At 40.7% G+C, this 20,182-nt stretch overlaps 1 protein-coding gene across 1 annotated transcript in view; it reads left to right on the forward strand.

The window, feature by feature from the left end:
* Positions 1-19,835, forward strand: part of ZPLD1 (zona pellucida like domain containing 1) — a 32,349-nt gene extending 12,514 nt beyond the window's left edge. Inside the window, exons 4-12 of the mRNA XM_005237467.4 lie at positions 3,150-3,370; positions 6,444-6,625; positions 7,571-7,643; positions 10,868-10,965; positions 11,506-11,586; positions 12,423-12,594; positions 13,997-14,105; positions 17,166-17,195; positions 18,866-19,835. Of these exons, the coding sequence (XP_005237524.1) occupies positions 3,150-3,370; positions 6,444-6,625; positions 7,571-7,643; positions 10,868-10,965; positions 11,506-11,586; positions 12,423-12,594; positions 13,997-14,105; positions 17,166-17,195; positions 18,866-19,041 (1,142 nt within the window). The 3' untranslated portion in view covers positions 19,042-19,835. The remainder of the gene's footprint in view (positions 1-3,149; positions 3,371-6,443; positions 6,626-7,570; positions 7,644-10,867; positions 10,966-11,505; positions 11,587-12,422; positions 12,595-13,996; positions 14,106-17,165; positions 17,196-18,865) is intronic.
* Positions 19,836-20,182: the final 347 nt, after the last annotated feature.

Here is a 20,182-nt window from a genome sequence, read left to right on the forward strand (position 1 = left end):
CGGAGGTCTGTGGAGTGCACATCAGAGAAGCTGTTGGGTTTTGAAATTGTCTGCTTTTTTTCTTTAAACGTTGTGGAGAGCAGAAGTCATCTTCAGCAAAGACAAGAAATTAAGCCTTCCTAAAGGAACCTTGGAGTTCATCCATTTTTCATTTGTTTGTGCTCTTATCATTCATTGCTTAGGTGCCTTCTTGCATAGGGATGGTGCTGCATAAATAGGGTGATAAATAATCAGGGAGGACTTTATTTTTCCTGCAGTTTGCAGGTTTGTTTTAGAGCGTAGGATTGCAATAGTCAGCAATGATGAAGGAAAAAAAGAACCATATTTGGTAGATTGAAAATTCTGTGACTCTTTATACCGAAAGCTAGACATATTCAAGAGAGCATGTAATAAGGCTAGATCCTGCCATCCTTCAGTTACCTGGAGGAGAAAAAGCTTTGGTTCTGCATTGCAGTAAAGCACAGCTTTTAGAAGGCTTTTGGGGGAGGGAGCCATAGCAGTCTGGCTCTCTACAGATGGGAAACACGGTGTTGATTCAGGGGGCTCTTGCTGTAAGTGCATACTGGGAGCTTGAAAGCTAAGAAAATATCGCAGCTTTTTCACAGACACTATGCATTTTAATTCACTATCAAAGCAGCGATTTGATCAAAGAGGAGGCTCATTGCAGAGAACCTGGTTTTGAACTGTAAGTGTCTTTGCACGCCTCTTCTGGTGGAATGACTTTTGTGAACAGTGCCTGGTGGCAAACCCTGGTCCTCGGCCGGCTTTTCACTGCCTGCCCTGGGTGGGTCTGGGCAGCTGTGGAAGGTACCGGAGCAGAACTGGGCAGTGGAGCTGTCGGCGTTTGGCTCTAGTTGCCAGGAGTCTGTCCTTGATTCAGGACAGTCTCTGTTACTGTAGTACCTCTGTACTTGTTGAGCTGTACTCTGGGGTGTGACCCCCTGTGAGTACTGCTGACTGTGGGTCGCTTGTGTGACCTGAGTCAGAAGCCACGTGGCTTGCCTGGATAGGAGCTCTGTGGCAGAGCGCATTGTATTTAATGCCCCATCAGTGGGTGACGTAACCTTCAAACCATTGCTCCTCTCTTACGCAGAAAACCAGAAGCTTTTACTGCAGGAATGCAAATATCTTTTTTGTGTTGTTGTTGTGGTTTTTTTGTTTGTTTTTTTTTTTTTTTGTTTAAACTTATATAGGAATAATGTTTACCTTTTTAAATTGACAAGAAATGAGCTAGATGTTTAGTGTCTAAAGGGGCATTAGATCTGTTTGCATGTGGTTTCAGCTTAATTTCTGAACAAATAACGTTGTTTTAATTCCAGAATAGACTAACTTGGCACCAATACTTCCTTGTAAAGTAGTGGGCAGAAGAGGTTCGGTCTGGAAAGGTTGTTTACCTTCCTGCATAGCACAAAGGTTGTTTTTGTACTGTATGGCCTCATTTTCCTTAGTGTCAAATGAGAATTTTGCAAGCGGTAATGGTACCTTAACAGGTAAAGTAATATCCTGCGTTTTAAAAGGCTTGAAGTGAGTTATAAAATTAACTGAGCTACTTTATATTACATCCTGCAATTTGTTACAATCTAACTGTTTGTGCATTGGTCCAAGTAAATGTAAAGGCACACTCTGCCATTTGCCTTTTTGTACTGTTCCCTCTACCTTAGTATAGCCATTAAATGGATCATAACAGTCCTCAAGTAGGGAAAAACAAGGCATGCTTCTTCTCGATCTCTGTACATTATAGTAGTGGAATTATGTGTATGTACAAACCGGGAGAATTTCATGCCAAATCACTTAAACTCTTGTCTTGCCTCCAGTACCTTTCTGCCCAAATTTACACCCGGTGAGTAGCACTTATCACTGCATTATCTCAGGACTGAGTTTAGCCTGTTATTTCCTGCACTTGATTGTTTTGGCTTTAAAGCCACCATTAAAGCTGTCTAAATTAAACTGCTTGTGCTCCTGTACCACGGGGGAAGAGCTAGTTCATTGTAATGGAGATTTCATTTCCTCTCTGTTGTGACAATGCAGTGAAACAATTCATTTCAGCAGGCTTAATGGTATAGTATTGACTGAAGTTGTTCTGCAATTTTTAATAGTACTTAATCTTTAAGTAGATGTAACAAATGAGTTGTTATATAAAGGAGTAATGTCTATGTTTAACACGATGCAGTATGTCTTTTTGTAAAGTACTAGGGGGGAAAAAGGCCAAAATATCCCCCCAGTCATCTACAGGCAGAGAAGAGCTTATAGAAAAGCTATATTATCGCTCCAAAGCGAAACAAGCTGTTGCTTGTGCCTATATCCTAACCCGATGCTTTTCCATTCAAGTACATAAAAATCTTCAGAACTCTCGAATAAAAGGTCAAATTCATCCAAGAAGGTTTTTTTGGTGTGCAAAAATTGATCAGTTGTAACAATTTGCTGTTTTCTGGGTCTTTTGTATTGTCATAATGTACAGAATGAAAGATTGCAAGACACTTTGTAGTATTGATCATTGTCTTTCAAGAGCCAACTGATTTTTCATTAAAGCTAAAGTTGATGGGTTTTGGAGGGGAAAAAAAAAAAAAGCCAACAAAAAACCCCCAACCAACCCAGCTTTAAAAATACCATAATAAATTGCTTTCCTTGGCTGTTGATTGTACTTCAAAGTCCGCACAGGCTGAGGCTGTGGTCTCATACCAACTGGACTCGGACATCCTCAGAGAAATGCACCCGACTTCCAGGCCGGAGTGGCTGGAAGGCACAGCTCGCCTCCTGAGTTTCTCAAAATTGCTGGAAATTTCTGTTCCGTAAGGGGGTTCTTTAGTCAGGCTCCAAACAATTAACCCTTTGCTGGTTTCCAATTGGTTGCAATGCTTTGGTTTATGAATGTGCTACTAAATGGGGAATTTTAGAACAGTGGTTTTGCTGCATGGTAGACTACATTACTATATTAATTCTCGTTTTTTCCTCACTGAAGTTGTGGAGTCAAGCCTGTTCTTCAAGTATAATGCAATTCTGACCTTTGTATTCCAATATTTTGCAGTGACTAGGGTCTAAAAATTGATTTGATCAGAAGTTACAACACTAGTCTAACTGGTACAGTAATTATATGGTGATTAGTTAAAATACATCTTCTTACTATGTCTTGCCCTATATTTTTCTTGCAGCTGAACGAGATATCAATGTTTTCTGTGGCGTACAGACAATTACTATGAAGATAAATTTTTGCACAGTTCTTTTCTCTGGTTATTCTGAGACAGATCTGGCATTGAATGGGAAACATGGGGATGCCCACTGCAGGGGTTTCATCAATAACAACACCTTTCCAGCAGTGGTCATTTTCATCATCAATCTGAGTACTTTGGAATCCTGTGGAAACACTTTAGTGGTAAGACGAAGTCAAAGTGAAATTGGAACGTGGCTTTTTATGCATGGGATGAAGTGAATGGCCTTGACAGCATTATGTCTTTTACAAATAATGTTTGCTTTGTCTTCCCCAGTTAGCAATACATTACATATTTCAAAGAAAACCAGGGAAGGCTGGTAATTTATAATCTTGATTACTAATGAGAAAACGTGGTGGGACACACATTTGTCCTCTGATTAGAATGTATATTTTTAACTTTAATTTTTTTCAGTAGAAAAATGAGGGATTTTATTCCAGACCATTTTCAAAACTTTTGCTGAACATGCCTTAAGTTTTGCTGAAACTTTTCAAATACCCACTTGGAAAATGAAAGTAAAATAGTTTTAAGAGTGGGTTAGATAGCGGGAGAGTTAGTCTGGGTACCTACTTCTGTGCTTTCATGAGAGGGGCTTGCTGACCGATCCTACATGTTCTGTGATAAGGCAGTGTCTTCAGGCTGGATGTCACAGGGCCCAAGCCACAGTAAACACCTCTGCGAGCTCTGCTGTGAGCTGTTGCACCTTCTTGGAAGATCTCTGCTCCGTATGGGACTGCCTGGCAACAAACTGAAGTTTTCAAGCAAATTTTGAATGTTTGAGAGACCCAAAAAAAGGAAAGAATGGCTGTTTAACCTATGCACTCAATTCTTGGTGAAAAAGTCAAGTTGTGGGACTGGAGTTCAGATTGGCATGTTCATCTCTGATCACTTACTGCACGGCCACTCTGCAATTTTTTTGCAGTTTTGCCTGATGGTGTGACTTTAGTGTCTACATTTTATGTTGCTGTTTCAGGCATGGGTAGTGCATGTTTTTGTACGGCTAGTGACTAATTCTAATCCTTAGCTGTGGGTGAGTTTTTGGAACCAGAATCTGATCCAGCAGCTGATTTGTGCCAGTATAATTTCATTTTTGTCAATGAAGCTATCCCAGTCTGAATGGGGAGAGAGGGAAGTCAGGTCTCAAACCTCCTAAACCAAGGAAGAAGAATGGTACAGGTTGTGTGTATGTTACGTTGTACAAACAGCGATCGATGACTTAAAGTGTCTACAAATAACTTAATACGTTTTTACACTTGGGGTTTTTTTTATTTTTGAGGCTTATATTCTATCTGCAGTTTGTACTTGCGCTTCATGATACCTGTCAGTTTTTATAACAAACACATTGTTTTGTTGCTAATAATTTTGCAAAACTGGGCTGAAATATTTGATATGCTCTCTGACCTATTTGCCTCAGGCTGAGCTTTCTTTTAAAATTTCAACAAAAAAGTCCAAGTTCAAGATTCTCTTTTCCTATTTTCCATGAAAAGCCGTAGCACCTCAGTGACTTGCAGTAGAATTTGCCAGGAAGCAACTTTTTCCTGTTCCTGTGGAGTCGGTCACATTGTAAACTCCCTGACCTTGCTATTTGATTGTAACTGTAAAAGCTTGATGTTTTTTAATAAAAAAAACCCCCAAACCAGCCTGGTAAGTCCAAATAATTGGAGCTCCCCATGAAGCCCCCTACAAGGCTGCACAGGATACAAAGACAAAGTAGCATCTGCTAAAAATATAACCCAAAATTGCCCTCACCCCCTCTTGGTTTACACATGCTGTGCCACCAACAAAGAGGATAAAGTAGCAGAGAGCATTTCTTGTGTTCCCCACACTGGAGTAGTACAATCCCGTGCATTTCTTGGCTGTGTTTCACAACAAAGACATTCAAACTCATTTTCAATAAAAGGAAAGGCAACCGTTCCGGCAGAACTCAGGTGAAACCCAGTTCTGTCCGTAAGGCGGCTGATGCCACTTTTTATTTTTTGGTGGTGGGGTGGTGAGGAAGCTGAACAGAACTGTAGCTGGCTATTACACCTTAGTGCTCTAGCCTAAGTTTTTTAGGCAAGCAGTAGATCCTAGAAAATTTGATTTTCATAATTTTCCTGCTCTTTAGCAAGTGATTAGCTATAGTACTGGCAAAGGGCATGGCTGCATTTGTCTTCTAGCTGTTTTTCTGTAGCCAAAGAAATCAAAATACCTGCTGTCTATTCCGTGCTACTTAATGCAAAATGTTACAACTCATGTGCACCTCAGGATGATTCTTCTGTAATGAAAAGCCTTTTTAAGAAGCTGTATATTCTAAAGCTATTGAAACCATCTGTTTTGCTAATACAGTTATAGGAAAGAAATGCGTCAGTGGAAGTCCAGTGCCGTGTTAATTTGCCTTACTCTGTGTGTGCCTACTGAGACAGTCATTTGTGACATTTATCTGCTGTTTTCAAACCACCCCCTTATTCAGATCAGTAGCTACAGATGGAGTGGGGCTGGGATACTACCAGGAGGAAAGAGTGTCCTTCGGTTTTCTGGAAAGCTGCTTGTTATTGCTGCCTCTGCACACTCTGTGAGCCTGAGCAGCACAGGATAGCATGTGTCCAGGGACTGAATTAAGGTTGCATTGGCATTAAGATTGTATTACTTTTCAGCTTTTGTGTTTCTGACAGTGTTTCTTTCCACATAATTTATAATTCAGGTTTAAAGATGTGTAATGTGAACAAAACCACAGACACAGAGCTCAGCTATTTGGCTTGTATCTGCTTATAAAATACATCGGTTTTGATGTGTCAAAAAACAAAGCTCAAGAGTGATAGAATATTGTTTCTGTTAATGAAATTGCCTGTGTATTGGCTTTATTATTGCATATGGAAGCTCATTTTAAGCTAGTATTTTTTTAGCTGTAATAGAAAAGTTCCTTCAGCTTTTCCCAGTAAGTCATGTGAATTCATGGAGAATGCTTAGAAAAAAAGTACCTACCAAAAAAAAAAAAAAAAAAAAGCATCCAGGATTCATCATTTTTTATTAGATGTTGTTCAAGTCTGTATTTTGAGAACAGGGATATTGCTTGTGAACTCTAGATGCATGATTCTGGGGAGATGAAAAACAGAACACAGGGAACATGGTATTAAATGAAATTAATTTTTAAAGGGTTTTCTGAAGATATTTCTGGGTAAATTATGTCCTTAAGCATTTTTTTTTTCTTCTATAGTTAACTTTCTGGTAATAGTCCTTTTCTGTCTCCCTCAATAGGTATCCTCAGCTCGAGGTGTCAATGCCTATGGAAATACCTCAGTGGTACAGATAGGTAACGTGTCAGGCTATATTGATACGCCAGACCCACCAACGATTATCAGCTATTTGCCTGGGCTTTTGTACAAATTTAGCTGTAGCTATCCGCTGGAGTACTTGGTTAACAACACCCAGCTTGCTTCGTAAGTGTGCTTTTCATTTCTGTGTTTCATTCCCATGTTTGTGTAAGCCCATTATGTATGTGTGTATATGCATGCACACCTAAATATATGCATATCCTAGCAGTACTGTCAACAGTAATTTTCAGCTGTGCAAGAAAGTATGGGGAGATGGAAAAAGCACTGAAAGAAGAAGGGATGCAAAGGAAAAGAAAATTCTGCAGCATCATTGTATGAGATAACATAGTTTATGAAGAGAGCCCTAGATAATGTAAAAAAAGCTTCCCTTAAAATTCAGGTGTTCTGATGACAAAATGATAGCAGAAAAAAAAAAAAGAAAAAAGAAATTCTTCATTTGCCTTTGCTGTCCTCGCTGGCAGCTATTCAGTTTCTAATTTGACAAGATAAACACTGCTTGGGTTAGATACTGGTGCTTCTGTGCCAAGAAGGCTGCACAGTTCAGTCCACTGCAGTGCTCCAGTGTGGCGTGGTATGTAATGGGCTCACCAAGAACTGCTAACAGCACACTGCTGTATCAACACCACTGCCAGTCTGGGCTACTGGAAGGGGTCCCTGCCCATGGGAGGGGCGTTGGAACAAGATGATCTTTAAGATCCCTTCAAACCCAAACCATTCTGTGATTCTCTGAGTATAGAGTGCAAGAGAAAATTATTTCCACGAGTAAACCTTGTACATCATGAAAAGTAGTTCCCTTTTTGTCACTTCGCCTCTCTGCTAATTATTTTTCTGATTGATGTTTTCAACAATATCCATTACTTTCTGCATAGTTGAGGTTCTGTCAGTGTTTCTACTATAAATTCCAATTTCTGAAGTTTATAACCCAAATGCATAAATTAACTCCTTCTGACATGCCTCATTGAGTTTTTAATGATAAAAACCTGAAGTATGTAAACACAAAAATAAGATATCTTTCTTCATGATGGTTTTTGATTTCTGGTTCTGTTGTAGGTCATCAGCTGCTATTTCTGTAAGAGAGAACAATGGTACATTTATCAGCACTTTGAATTTGTTGCTTTACAATGTGAGTATAAAACAGTAGTATGACCTGGACTAAACTGATCTCTGCACTATGCGGGTACAAGCTGGATTAGCAGAGCAAAGTGTAGACTCGTTTTCATTATTTGCTGTTCCTTTCCCACTCCTCCCGTGAGCCAGGCCGTCCATCTGGGCACCTTCCATCCCCGAGTTCCCTTGTCCTTGTTTACATCCACCTGTTGTCTCGTATGTGTGTGGCTGGTCTTTGAGGACACACAATCTTTGTCCTGTATGTATGCTGTTCCTCAAGGCACAGCTCTGGCCGTCAGGTTGTAGTGCCACGTCACTAATCAGGTGTAATAACAATCATACTCAGGAGTACACGCTGTGTTATCACTGACTATGTTTATGTGCATGTGTGTGTATATGTGTATAGGTACATTGTGCTGATACAGAGAGTACTCTATAGAGTATTCCAGATATAAAATATTTCAGACCTATTCCCTTAGCAATAAACTGCAGTGCTTTTGCAGGGGTATTTTTATGTTCAAGCCTCATCAGAGTGCTTTGATCATCTGTTAATTGTAGTGAGGGATGTGGGATTTGTTACAAATCTATAGCCCACTGCACTTGATGCCTCCTTGTGTGGACTTTCAAGATTTTAAGGGTTAATAATTTTAGCAGCTTTCAGCTAACACTTCCATATGTTTTAGATAATTTAACTTGAATGTGCATTGTTGTAAAAGCTTTTACTACGTAAATATGGATGGTGACAGCAAAACATTAAAAATGCACGGACCTCTACTTAACATTAATCCCTGAAATGATACTTCCGTGTTGATTAAAATTTTTATTCATACATTTTAAATACCTGATTTAAATATCAATTTTTCAATCTATCAAGCATCATTTTGGTAAATTATGAATCTGATTTTTTGCATTATTATTCATGCCATCATGATGCTGAGTTATAATGCATGCAACTGATTTAAAAGTCAGTGCTTTATGCTTTGAACATAATGAGCTATAAATATTGTAACAGGACATTTTCCAACAGCATGCCTAAAAAAAAAGAAAAATCATGTTTGTTTGACAGAGCAGAGCTCTAAATAACAAACTATAATCTGTTAAAATGAAGATTATACTTCTCTCATTTTTAAATAAACCTGTGACCAAAAAGGGGCAGGGTGAAGGTGTAGCCAGAAGTCTCAGGACAAGCGCTGACCACCACGTTTGCTGCCTTTCAGGGCTCAGTTCTGCAAACGGTCAGGTACAAATGCTGTTGATGCTTGCACTCAGCACACTTTTCTCAAATACCACATGCCAAGGTGGGCTTTCATCCTCCCTCCCCCCGTGAGTTTCCAAGCTGACCATGAACGGGAAGGTCTCATCCTTTGATTCCAGCTGCATTACTCCAGGGAGCAGCACTGGCATGAGTGATGCCACTCAGGCTGGCAGGCTGAGGGGTGGATATGTCCTTCTGTCACGCCCTGGGGCTGGGGGTAGGGAGCCGGCTGGTGCGCGGCTGCGCTCTGGCTGGGAGCACCTCTGGGGCACCCGTGGGCTGGTGGGCTCAGGCTGTGGTTGGGAGCACCTCTGGGGCACCCGTGGGCTGGTGGGCTCAGGCTGTGGTTGGGAGCACCTCTGGGGCACCCGTGGGCTGGTGGGCTTGGGCTCTGTGGGCTCACTGGGTCCCCTTGGAAAGTCCTGGCGCTGGGAGCGGCCTCGAGGCTCCTGTCCACCCTCAGTGCTGCTGGGGGATTGTGCACAGACATGACTCCTGACCGAGCAGCCATACTTTCAAACTTCAGCTGTAGCATTTCCTAACACTGACTCATCGTCTTTGCAGCTCGCCTCCATCTTCCTTCACCGGGCGATGTAAACATTTACTTTGTGGCGTTAGCACATGTAATCATTAGGAAAGATGAGAGCAGTGACTACGATCTACTCAGAGTTTAATAGCAAAATGTTTAACGGGCTTTCACAGAGCCCAAGTGGCTATGTGCTTTTAGGCCTTCCTGTAAATGTCTGCCTAAATTAATAAAAACTGCTCTTTAAGAAAAAAAGTTCAATTATGGCATGTAATAGTGAGGGACTTGCTGTAGACTTTGTAATCAGTTGCAAGATGTGACAGAGCTACATATTGAAGAAATGTAGAATTAATTTTAAAGCAGGCAAACTTACCTGATGTTACTTGAATGGATCCTGGAGGAGTTGCTGTGTGTGCCGCCAAGCTGCTGCGTGTACGCGTGGTGCCTCCCGGGGCCTCCGGCGCTGCAGACCCAACGGTGGGCATGCTGTCAATTTTGGCATTGTTCTCTTTGAAGAAGTACTCAGTTTTTGTGCTTAATCCTTCTTGTTGCTGTCAGCTGCTGCTCTTGGTCTTCCCTGCCACACTGAACCTGGTCAAAGTTCTGTTTAACAGAATTTTTCTTATGTATTGAGCATTTTGATCTCTCACAAGAGGTCTCAACATGCTAATCCCTGTGCTTTCTGGGTTAGCAACCTATTAGATGTAGGTGGCCTTACCAGTAAGTGCACTTTGATATGCTGAATTAACATCGGCTACTCAGATCTGTTTCGTGGTTTTGTTGCTAAAGTGACGCTAGTGGTTCAGCCTTTGAAGAAGAAACCATTAAAACATCTATATCTATGCAGCAGTATATGGAGAATTCCCAACTTTTATGTTACGTACAGCTTGCTTAAAACAGCTTTTTTAAAAAAACCCTAAATTTAAATGAAAATGTTTGCTACTCATAGTCTTCAACAAGCCAGCTTCCACAGAAACTACATTTTGCATAACAGAATGTGTCTGTTCTCCCAGACTACATCTTAAGATATATAAAACCTGGTGACATTGCTGTCTCCACTGAATCAAATACCAAGCTTTCCTGGGAAAGCCCAGTTCAGCTCCTCCTTTCGAAAACCACAGTAGCTGCTACAGTAGGTGCTGGGAGACTTACTGAGATGTTAGTGAATGATGCCTTTTCTTTCATCACCAACCCAACCACTTCATAAAATCATAAATAGATTCCCCAAAATAGTTGCATGGGATAAGGCCGATACGGCCAGTCAACTACTGTCAATCTTTCTAGACGAGCTTGTAGGCAAATGCTCCGGCACTGCTTTTTGCTTCTTCCCTTACAGAGGACAAAGTAAATGTCTGTCCTACATAGAAAGGTTAGAAAATGTAGGTGGGAGTTCAGTCTGGAGACAGATGGGTGGTTACAGTGGGGTTTCTGGTACACTGAGGCAATGTTTATTTTTCAGGATTCAACCTACAGCCAGCAGCTCCTTATTCCAAGTACAGGTTTACCTTTGAAAACCAAAATATATGCAGCTGTAAGAGCAACCAACCTTGATGGCAGGTACCGTAAAGGATGTTATTTCTTGTCTCGCTTGCTATTCAACTCTTGGTATTGCAAATTTTTCTGATTTAGAAGAAACTGTTGTTCCTCCTAGCCTTTTGTATGAAAGTTTTCCTGAATTACACGTTAAATCCTGTATTGCTGTTATTTAAGAAAGGTCAAGTGAGAATCTCCAGGGCTTTTAAAAGTGGGATGGCTTAGATTTCTAGTCCTATGTGGCCGTGACTTCTGAGAGGAGGTATACAGTGTGTGTTGGTGTGGTGATTGACTTGCACAAACCAAAATTCTTTGATTTATACAATTCTGCTGCTATGCTGTGCTGTTTAGCTTTGTAAGTAGTGGGAAGAAACAGGTGATATATTGAGAATGCAGGATGACTTGTACGTGACCTGTTAAATATAGTTACTGGGTTTCAATGTAGCAGCCTGCCTTATCAGTTTGCATGCTTGCCTGTACTATATTTTAATCTTATCTCACTCTCTCCACCCCTACTCTTAATGTTGCCAGTTTCCCTCATCTATCATTTTGCTCCCTGTGCAGGTGGAATGTTTTGATGGACTACTGTTACACCACGCCATCTGGTAATCCTAGCGATGATCTTCGATATGATCTTTTTTTCAGGTAGGTCCTGTGCAAACCCACTGTTTTGTGAGTCCTCCCTTTAAAAAACAGTTATAAATCTCTCCGATAGTGGTGTTCTAAACTGCCTGGAAAGTCTAAGCAATATTAGCAGGGAGGACCAGGGGCTGGGCTTGCAGATAACATGCAGGACTTTTCTTGTCTGTGAACATAAACATAGAAGCAAGTGCAAAGCTGTAAGAATTATGAAGGCAAAGAAGCATATATCCAAAATGGCTCTACTAGAGATACCATAAACACCCAAACTGAATGGCTAAGCTGGCCTTTATTTTGCCAAAGGTACCCTTGTAGTGAATGACAGTGATATAAAACATCATAGACTCCAGTTCAGGAAAGCAGTTAAGCAAATAATTATAGATAAATAGATGCTCCTGCTTCTACTCCCAGTAAAAACATTTATTTGAATTGGAACTTTGAAAAACATCTTGGCAGTATCTCAGATTAAATCTCAGCAGTGATGGTTGCTGGAGAGACACTGTCTTCATTTGGAGTTACCTGTCTGTGCCGGTTAGCATACTTGATTACTTTTTGCTTCAGGTCTCAAGTTTCTTTGGGCACTGGAATAAAATGGTACCTTGGTTATAGCTGTGATGCTGCAAAACAGAACATGATGGTTTTGTAGGAATGCATTTTGGCAAAGGACTGTGCAGCCCAACAGGCAGGTTGTGGCTGCCTGTGTTGCACATTAGGGCACTGCGCTCTTTTCCAAGGAGCTAGAGCACTGAACTTACTACCTAAGTTCTCTTATTCTCAGCTAAGAGCCTCACAATGCTAATACAGCTGCTCATCCTAGTTTTAATCTTCTCTACAAAAACTAGCTGTGACAAGGACCCGCAGACAACTATAATTGAAAATGGCAAGAGCCAAATGGGCCGGTTTTCCTTTGAGGTGTTTCGCTTTGTGAAGCATAAGAACCAGAAGATGTCTACGGTCTTCCTTCACTGCGTGACAAAGCTGTGCAGAGCAGATGACTGTCCCTTTCTTGTGCCAGTAAGTTTCAGTGGATGGAAGCTGCTGTTAATTATCTGGATACAAAATAGGTACACTGGAGTTATTCTGCATGCAAATTCTATGGAAGTTTGGAAGGCGCAGAATTAAGATGACTAGTAGAGTCTGAAGTAAGAATGTTTTTTGTGTCTGAAGGAATGTAAAACAACTGATGAAGAACAGGGCAATGAACGTTGTCATCCAGAGTTAGAATAATACCAGACCTGCAAAACACAGGTGGTTGAACATGTGAGAAATGACCTCTTTGCCTTTTAGCCCTTTAATTCTTTTTTAAAAGTTACAGCTTCTGAGATGGCTCCAGAGCTCATATTCTTACTATAGCATCTAAGAAAAAAGGTATCCACAGTCACAGTTGATGAATGGAAGTATCTTAGAATAGAATTTATGGGAAAACTTAAAGCTATAGTAAGTGCCGTTCTACTGACACAGAAAATTTGAAAGAGTTTCTGATAATAGAGGAAAAAACCCCAAACTACTACATCCCCTATAGTTTATTACCACCTCCCTTACAGTCTGGAAACTGCTGTTTTGTTGAAGTTCATGAAGTTGTGTCAATTCAAAAAATATCCAATTTGAGGAATGTCAGGTTCAACAAATATATTTTTGAAACTTATTTAAATAAATGTATAAACAGAGAACATCCTGTGATGTCTTCAGAATGCAGTATTGTCCCCTACTGAAAGACTTTGCATTTAGAATTTTAAAATGCTATCAGTTCAGTATATGTCTGACATTTTGTGCATTATTTTATGCTTTTATGTCACACTGAATTAATTGTTTCTATTGAATTTAAGTTCTGAGGTTTTCAAAGTCCTTTCACAAGAAGTTGAAATTAAGGAAATGCTCTTGGTCAAAGGATACTTGAGTGCCCAAGATTAAGGTGGATTATAAATTAGAGATGTTAAAGGTGGATTCCAGGTGACAGAGTGTTGAGGGCTCTTTTAACGTGGGTCATTGCTGTTTAGAACTCCATGGAAAACGTGCAAACTTTTAACTCAAGAAGCTTCCTAGAATAGGGATTGTAGCCTGTTTTCTATCCCTAGTCGAGTGAAGCACATTTGTTGGGGAAAAATGTCTGTAAACAAAGCTTTGGGAAATTAACTACTGAAAATTTAATATGCTATAAGATGGATCTTGTACACAACAGCAATGTAGTTCTGTAAACGAAGTGAGGCAAAATACAATGAGAAACCAGGCATTTATAAGATACGCTTCTAGTGAATATCGCAGGTGCTTTTATTGCAAAGTAATTTAATACATACTAAGAAATAAAATCAAAGTTGTAGTATTGCTTATAAAAGAGTTTACATTAAAGCAGGAAGCACAGGAAGGGCAACAATTCCATTCCACTCTGAAACGGTGATTGTTTTGATTAACCACTCAGATTTGCAGTAACAGAGAAAGAAGAGACGCTGGTGGGAGGACAACTTGGAGCCCTCAGAGCACCTCTGGCAATGCTGTAATCTCTGCTGGCCCCATCATTACCAGGAGTGGTAGGAATGAGCAAACTTTTTCTATGGGCTGCAGGAATTTCAGAAACCTGGGGAAATGTTTTGCAGTTTAATTTTGCAGTGACTTTGAGAACGGGTGGATTCTCCATGAGTTTGTTGGGTATTTTTTTCCCTGCTCTTGGAGTGTTTGGTAGAAATTTTGAGCTAACGTTTCAGTTCAGCACTCATGCTTCCTCCCTACCCCAGTAGAATCACTGTGGGATACTGTTATGCATATAAGGGTATTATAGAAGCCCAAATTCAGTGGGCTGACTTCTTTCTTTTTGTCAGATTTCACTGAAAATAATGGAATTTAAGGTACTGTGTTCAGTGTTGCCATCTAATTTAGGCAGCTAATGAATATTCACTGTCACTTTCTAGTCGCCATTCCTTCCAGCTTCACCTCTTGGTTTTTGTTTAAGTGTTGCATAAAATTAATACATGCTATGCTTAGCCTTCAGCTATAAGAAAGAAATAGGACAAACACATTGTAAATTCTAAACAGTGGACCAAAATCGACTATTTTAAATTTTTAAATCCAGGGTGAAATGCCATAATTTCCATTTTTATTGCCAAAGTAAAAAAAAAAAAGGGGGAGGGGGGGCGGGAAGGCAGCTCTAAATGCAACCTGCAGTCTCGGAAAAGAATTTGTGTGACTGCAAATATAATATTTGAAAAATTTTAGAAAATTCTATTTACTGATATTTATAAGTAGTTGCAGTTAAGCAACTGATTTCAGCAGTCATTAGAGTTAGGAAGCTGAGAGCAGGACTGAACCCTGTCTAGGAAAAATAATCAAAACACTTAATCAAATCCTTCTTTACATGCAAAGCAGTTGTGCCCACATATCCAAAGGCAACAACTGACCCTCCAGAATAGGGAACCATCTAGCAAGAGACCATTTTTAGAACAAATAGCCCCTGTTATAAGCAACGTTTCTGTAATGAAAATGAGTATTTTATTGTGCATTATGTGTAGTCCCAACTGAGTCACTGCTATCTGATTAGTCAAGAAAAAGTGAAAAGAACTCACTTTAAAGCTGCATGCATGAGTACTTCATGGGAAAGGAATGACAGCTTTGCTCAGACAAACATGTATGCTGGAGAAATGCTGCCTTAGGCAAGGAATGGGATCTAGATATAGGTGTTGGTCATAAACCAAGTTTTTAGGTAATATAGCTTATGGTTCAAATGCTGTGAATGCTTTTTTTACAATTAAAAAAAAAAAGATATGCATCAATTACATTTAAATACTGCATAATTTCAAGCAAGCAAAGATCTGTCCATGGGTATTAAATGACCCTGATGAAATGATAAACAGTTTTATAATTTCATTATGATTGTTGAGGTTTTTAAAATGAAAACATGAATAAGGCTGGAAAGGAAAATATTTCTTTAGGTGTCTTCTACTTGAGCTATGTAGCTTTTTAGATGTTAGATAAGATTACATTATTAGATATTTCTGCATCGCCATAGTATGCTTCTGGAGCATCCCACTCCTGCTGACAGAAGGATGGTTTGATGGGAAGTACTCAGGAAAAAATGGGATTTGGTTCTGAACTCTGCCATGAATTTCCTGCGTGGCACTGGGTGGGTCCCTTGATCTGCCTCGCACTTCCCTGTTTCTCCTGGAGCAGAAACAGAGGACCAGCATTCCCTCCCGCTGTCCCTACCCATCGTGAAAATAAGTGCACTGAGAATGTGAGGTTCATGAATACTACAGTCGAGGAAAGAATAAGAGGGGAAGGTCATGACAGAACTTGAACAGAGCTGTCTGGTTTTGGCTGAGGAGTGCCGTCGTGCAGCGCTGGCTTACCTTGCTGCGGTGCTGCGCGGAGGTACTTACATTATTTTCGAGACCAACTCTGGTCCCGCTCAATGCAGCTGGATCATTTGCGCAGAGCCCATCCAACCTGCTGCTCCTGACTCGCCGTGGTGCATACGCCAGTGCGAGTTCTGTGGTCACATGGATGTGCCACCCCCACTCCCCTCATTTGGGCTGGTGCTGCTTGTGTCCTGGGCCACTCTTGTGCACATCAGTGTCTGCAGAGGCACCTCGAGGTGGCCAGGTCTCCCTGTTACTCCAATACGGGAACAACTGGGCACTAGGGCTGTTTATGCCGTTACCTTGACATAATGTACCAGTATATAAAGATACTGAATAGTGCTACTGCAAATGAGCAATGGTCCTTCTCCTGTATAATTCTGAACTCTTATTTCTAACATTTTGTTCTTTTCAGGGAAACTTTATTTTTGCTTGTTAATCTAAAATAAGTCAATACAGTAGACATACACAGACAAAAATGTTTTAGTATCTGTATATAGAAACAAAGCAGGTACCTACTTGTGAGGGTGAAATTGTGTAGCTTTTGATGGATGTTTCACTTAAACTTAGAAGACGGCTGCTCAAAACAAATGTATACATGAGCTGTGCTTACAAGTTGCACAAAAAAGCAAAAATAGTGACAAGAAATGTAATTCTGAGATGGACAATGGTAAGTAAGTAAAAACTGAAGACAAAATACAAATGTTTCCCTGAATATAATGCCACTGTGGAACTGTCAAGAGAAAAATGAGCGTGGGGAAAAGGCATTTTTGTAATCATTTATGGTCACTGATGTATTTTGCCTTGAAAAACTCAGGTTAATCTTTTTCCTACACAGATCTTTTTATACTATGATTAACAGTGAAGGGACTTGTGTATAATATTGGGCTTATAGTTGTATTTTTATTGAGGGACAGAATAGAACTTGGCCACCTTTTCAGGTAAAAGGTTCCTGCATTAAGTTGTTTGGTGGTTGTTTGTTTGTTTTTTTTCCTCTCCCCAGAGTACTGAGTAACTTCATATTTGTGTGCTCACATTAAAAAATGAAGTAGCATCATGTAATTAATGTTGTTGTCCTTATCCTATTAGAGATGCTAAAAGCTGCTAGTCAGTGTTGCAAGTGTAGCTGATGTGTTTTGAAAATAAAGCTAGGACTGTTGGCTTTTGCGTTGTAAGGAGGGGAGGAGATGGGCAGAGGTATTTGTAAAATGTAATGCATCCCATTTTTATTTTCTACAGATGAGACGCCAACCAACAATTCACAACTTGGTAAGTTAATCAGAATTCCAAGAAACATAAAAGAGGGTTTATGAGTGAAACATAACTGAGGACATGAACCATTTTGATTGAGGTCTGTGCACTAAGCTGGAATGTTTTTCCTTTTTGGCTGTTTTTTGTTTTTTGTTTTTTGTTTTTTTTTTTTGTCATTTGAATGAGTTAATGCTGACATGGTGTAAAGAAAGCAATTGGTAAATCTGGAATGCTCAGTTTAATTTGTGTACTCAGCCCCACCAACATAGCAAGTTCTCATTCCTGTGATGGAATTGACATGAAAATCTGCTGCTGGGACATGTGAGGGTGAAGGAACATTGCAACTGCCAGATGCAAAATCAGACCTAAATGGTAAAATTTGTTCACACCATGCAGGAATAGAGCAGCAAAATGCTTGTTATGCTCCAATCTATTTCAGTTCATAGCTCAAAGTCAGCAGAGCTGTGCTACAAAAGTCAGCAGAGCTGTGCTTCAGTTCCTGCTCTCCTGGCGTTTAACCGCGCAGGGAGCCTACGGAGAAGCTTGGCTGGAGCTGGTGGTCTGCTAGGGCAGCGGAGGAGACGGGCTGTGGGGGACAGCAAGCCTCTGAGCTGTGGGGTGCTTTGCTCCGGGCACTCGCAGGGCTGGTGTCAGCCGGTCGCTCTGCCGGTAGTAAGGAGTGGCGGTGCCTTTCCTGTGCCTGTTGCTGTCCCAGTGGAGAGTGTAGAGGAAGAGCAAGGTGGGATCACTGCTGTAGTGGGGAGCAGACAAGCAAGGTCAGAAGGCAGCACAGAGTTGGGAAAGGGAGGGCAACCTCATCAACAGAGCTGGTTTTTTTATCCCCCCCAGCTTTGGTGAGGAGCGGGGGGGTTGATGATGTTGAGGGCAGGTGGCTGCTTCTGGGAGCAGCAGTCTGGTTTCCCACACAGGAGCTGTGGTGTCGTTCCACCTCACCCTCCAGCTCTGGTAGTGGCAAATGTGGCTTTTGGGAAAACGCACATTGGTGCTTTGGGTCGCACCTACCACTCAAATGTGTGGGGTTTCGTTGTGGGTTTTTTTTCCCCTCTTGCTGGGAAAGATGGTATGGGCTGGTTGTGTGTGTTCCAGTATCGAGGAACTGGTCCACAGACAGCCTGTTGAGCTACACTAAATAGTAAATATGTTACCTTTTCTACCTGAGAATTGATAAACGCTTTAAGAAGCCTTCTGTGAAGGTGTACGGATGAGCTTAGAGTAGCTCAGATACCTGGTGCCAGATATGTCTGCTAAGGATTTATATACCCTTTGAACTGAGATGTGGATAATGATATCAGGGAAGAAATCCTTTCATTAACTTGATTAGGCCACAAATCTTTATACTTCTGCTCTAACAGTTTTTGGATAAGGATAGTCTTGCCTTAAATAACACAGGTCAAGGTTGTCACTAGCACATGAGGGATTACGCCTTAGAAGTATCCTTACTGTCTTTATCCCCTAGCTGATGGATATTGAAAGAACTAATAACTGTTTTCAAACTGCACTTAGATAAGCTTTATCCACGTGGACAGGTGCTCGTTCTGAAGTACAGTTTCAGTCCATTCATTGTAATTGTTTTGTATCTAGGGTGTTGTAATGGAAAGACAGCAGTGGCTGGCACTGCTGAGAGCCTGTAACCAGATCTTACCTGCACATTTTTGTTCTCTTTGCAGCTCATCCAAATGGACCTCCTTTCCAGCTGAACTCAGTCACCGGTGCACTGATTTCGGGCATTGTTGTCCTAGGAATCACAAGCATTTTCTTTTTTGTATGTTCCCTAACTCTTCTGCGCAGAAAGTGGCCCAGCAGTTCGGTCTTGAGTGGCATTCGAAACCCAGTTTTCAACTGAAAGTGATGATTTACTTGCACTTTTTCTTTGGGGTTGCCTTTCTGGTCCGTGAAATATGATTCCATTAAAAAATATTACGGCAACGCTCCAGCTGTATCCAGCTTCTATGCCAGCTATTCTGTATTTGTAGATTTGCTAGATGATGTGTAGGTAAGCAGCAGTGATACTGGTAACAATCCTAGAAAATTAGGAGAATCTCAGTTGTGCTTGTGATCAGCCTGTATGACATTATGCCCGTGGGTGTGCCGACAGTACAGCTCGTGTCTCCAGCTTCCCAGCGGGGTCTTAAAGCTGAAGATGCTGAAGGTGAGGACCTTTCCGAGTATGCCATTCTTACACAAAACCTGACACATTCAGAAACATAAGTTCATAAATGCCTACTAAGATAAGGATCGCTTCTGTTTTGTCATGGTATTTTTGACAAATTTGAAAAAAAAAATCATGTCTCAGGAGGAACTGGTTTTCATCTGTCCATCTTGGTTAAAAATAACACCTCATTGATATTTATCATCATCCTGTGTTAACCATGTCTGTGCTTTCATTGATGTGATGCAAATGGCTAACGATCAGGCCTTTTTGGCGCTCAAGCCTAAAGACAAATAGAGACTTGTTCTCAGTTTTCTCTGATCCTGCAAATGCTGTATAAAGGCCTGTTGTTCGCAAAGTCCACTGTGCTGTAGTGTGGTATCCCTAACAACCAATATTGTGCCTGTTTTCCTCCAGTCTTAATACCTCAGAAACATTTTTGCACTTCAGGGGTTAGGTCTGATGACATGTAAAACATGATTGTTTAATAAAATTATTTGAAACATTTCAGAACGGATGCTTTGTCTGAACTGTTTTCCTCCCCTTGTCAAATCGTTACAGTTTTGTATGTGTTTTCACGACCTTGTTCTACAAAGATGAAAACTGGACATTCTATTTTAAGCCGGTTTGGTGAAAGCTTTCAATATATAGGATAAATTAATATAAGTATAGCTTTACTGGCCTTTACAGGAGGGTGATAAACTCTGGAGATTTATATCCCAGTCTGGGGATAAATACAGATAATCTATTTTAACTTACTCATACAGGCAACCACAGAAATTCCATTAATGTAATTACTGCTTCATAACCAGCAGCTTTAGCTGAAAGTTTCCAG

Source organism: Falco peregrinus, chromosome 4 (assembly GCF_023634155.1).
Source record: "Falco peregrinus isolate bFalPer1 chromosome 4, bFalPer1.pri, whole genome shotgun sequence".
NCBI lineage: Eukaryota > Metazoa > Chordata > Aves > Falconiformes > Falconidae > Falco > Falco peregrinus.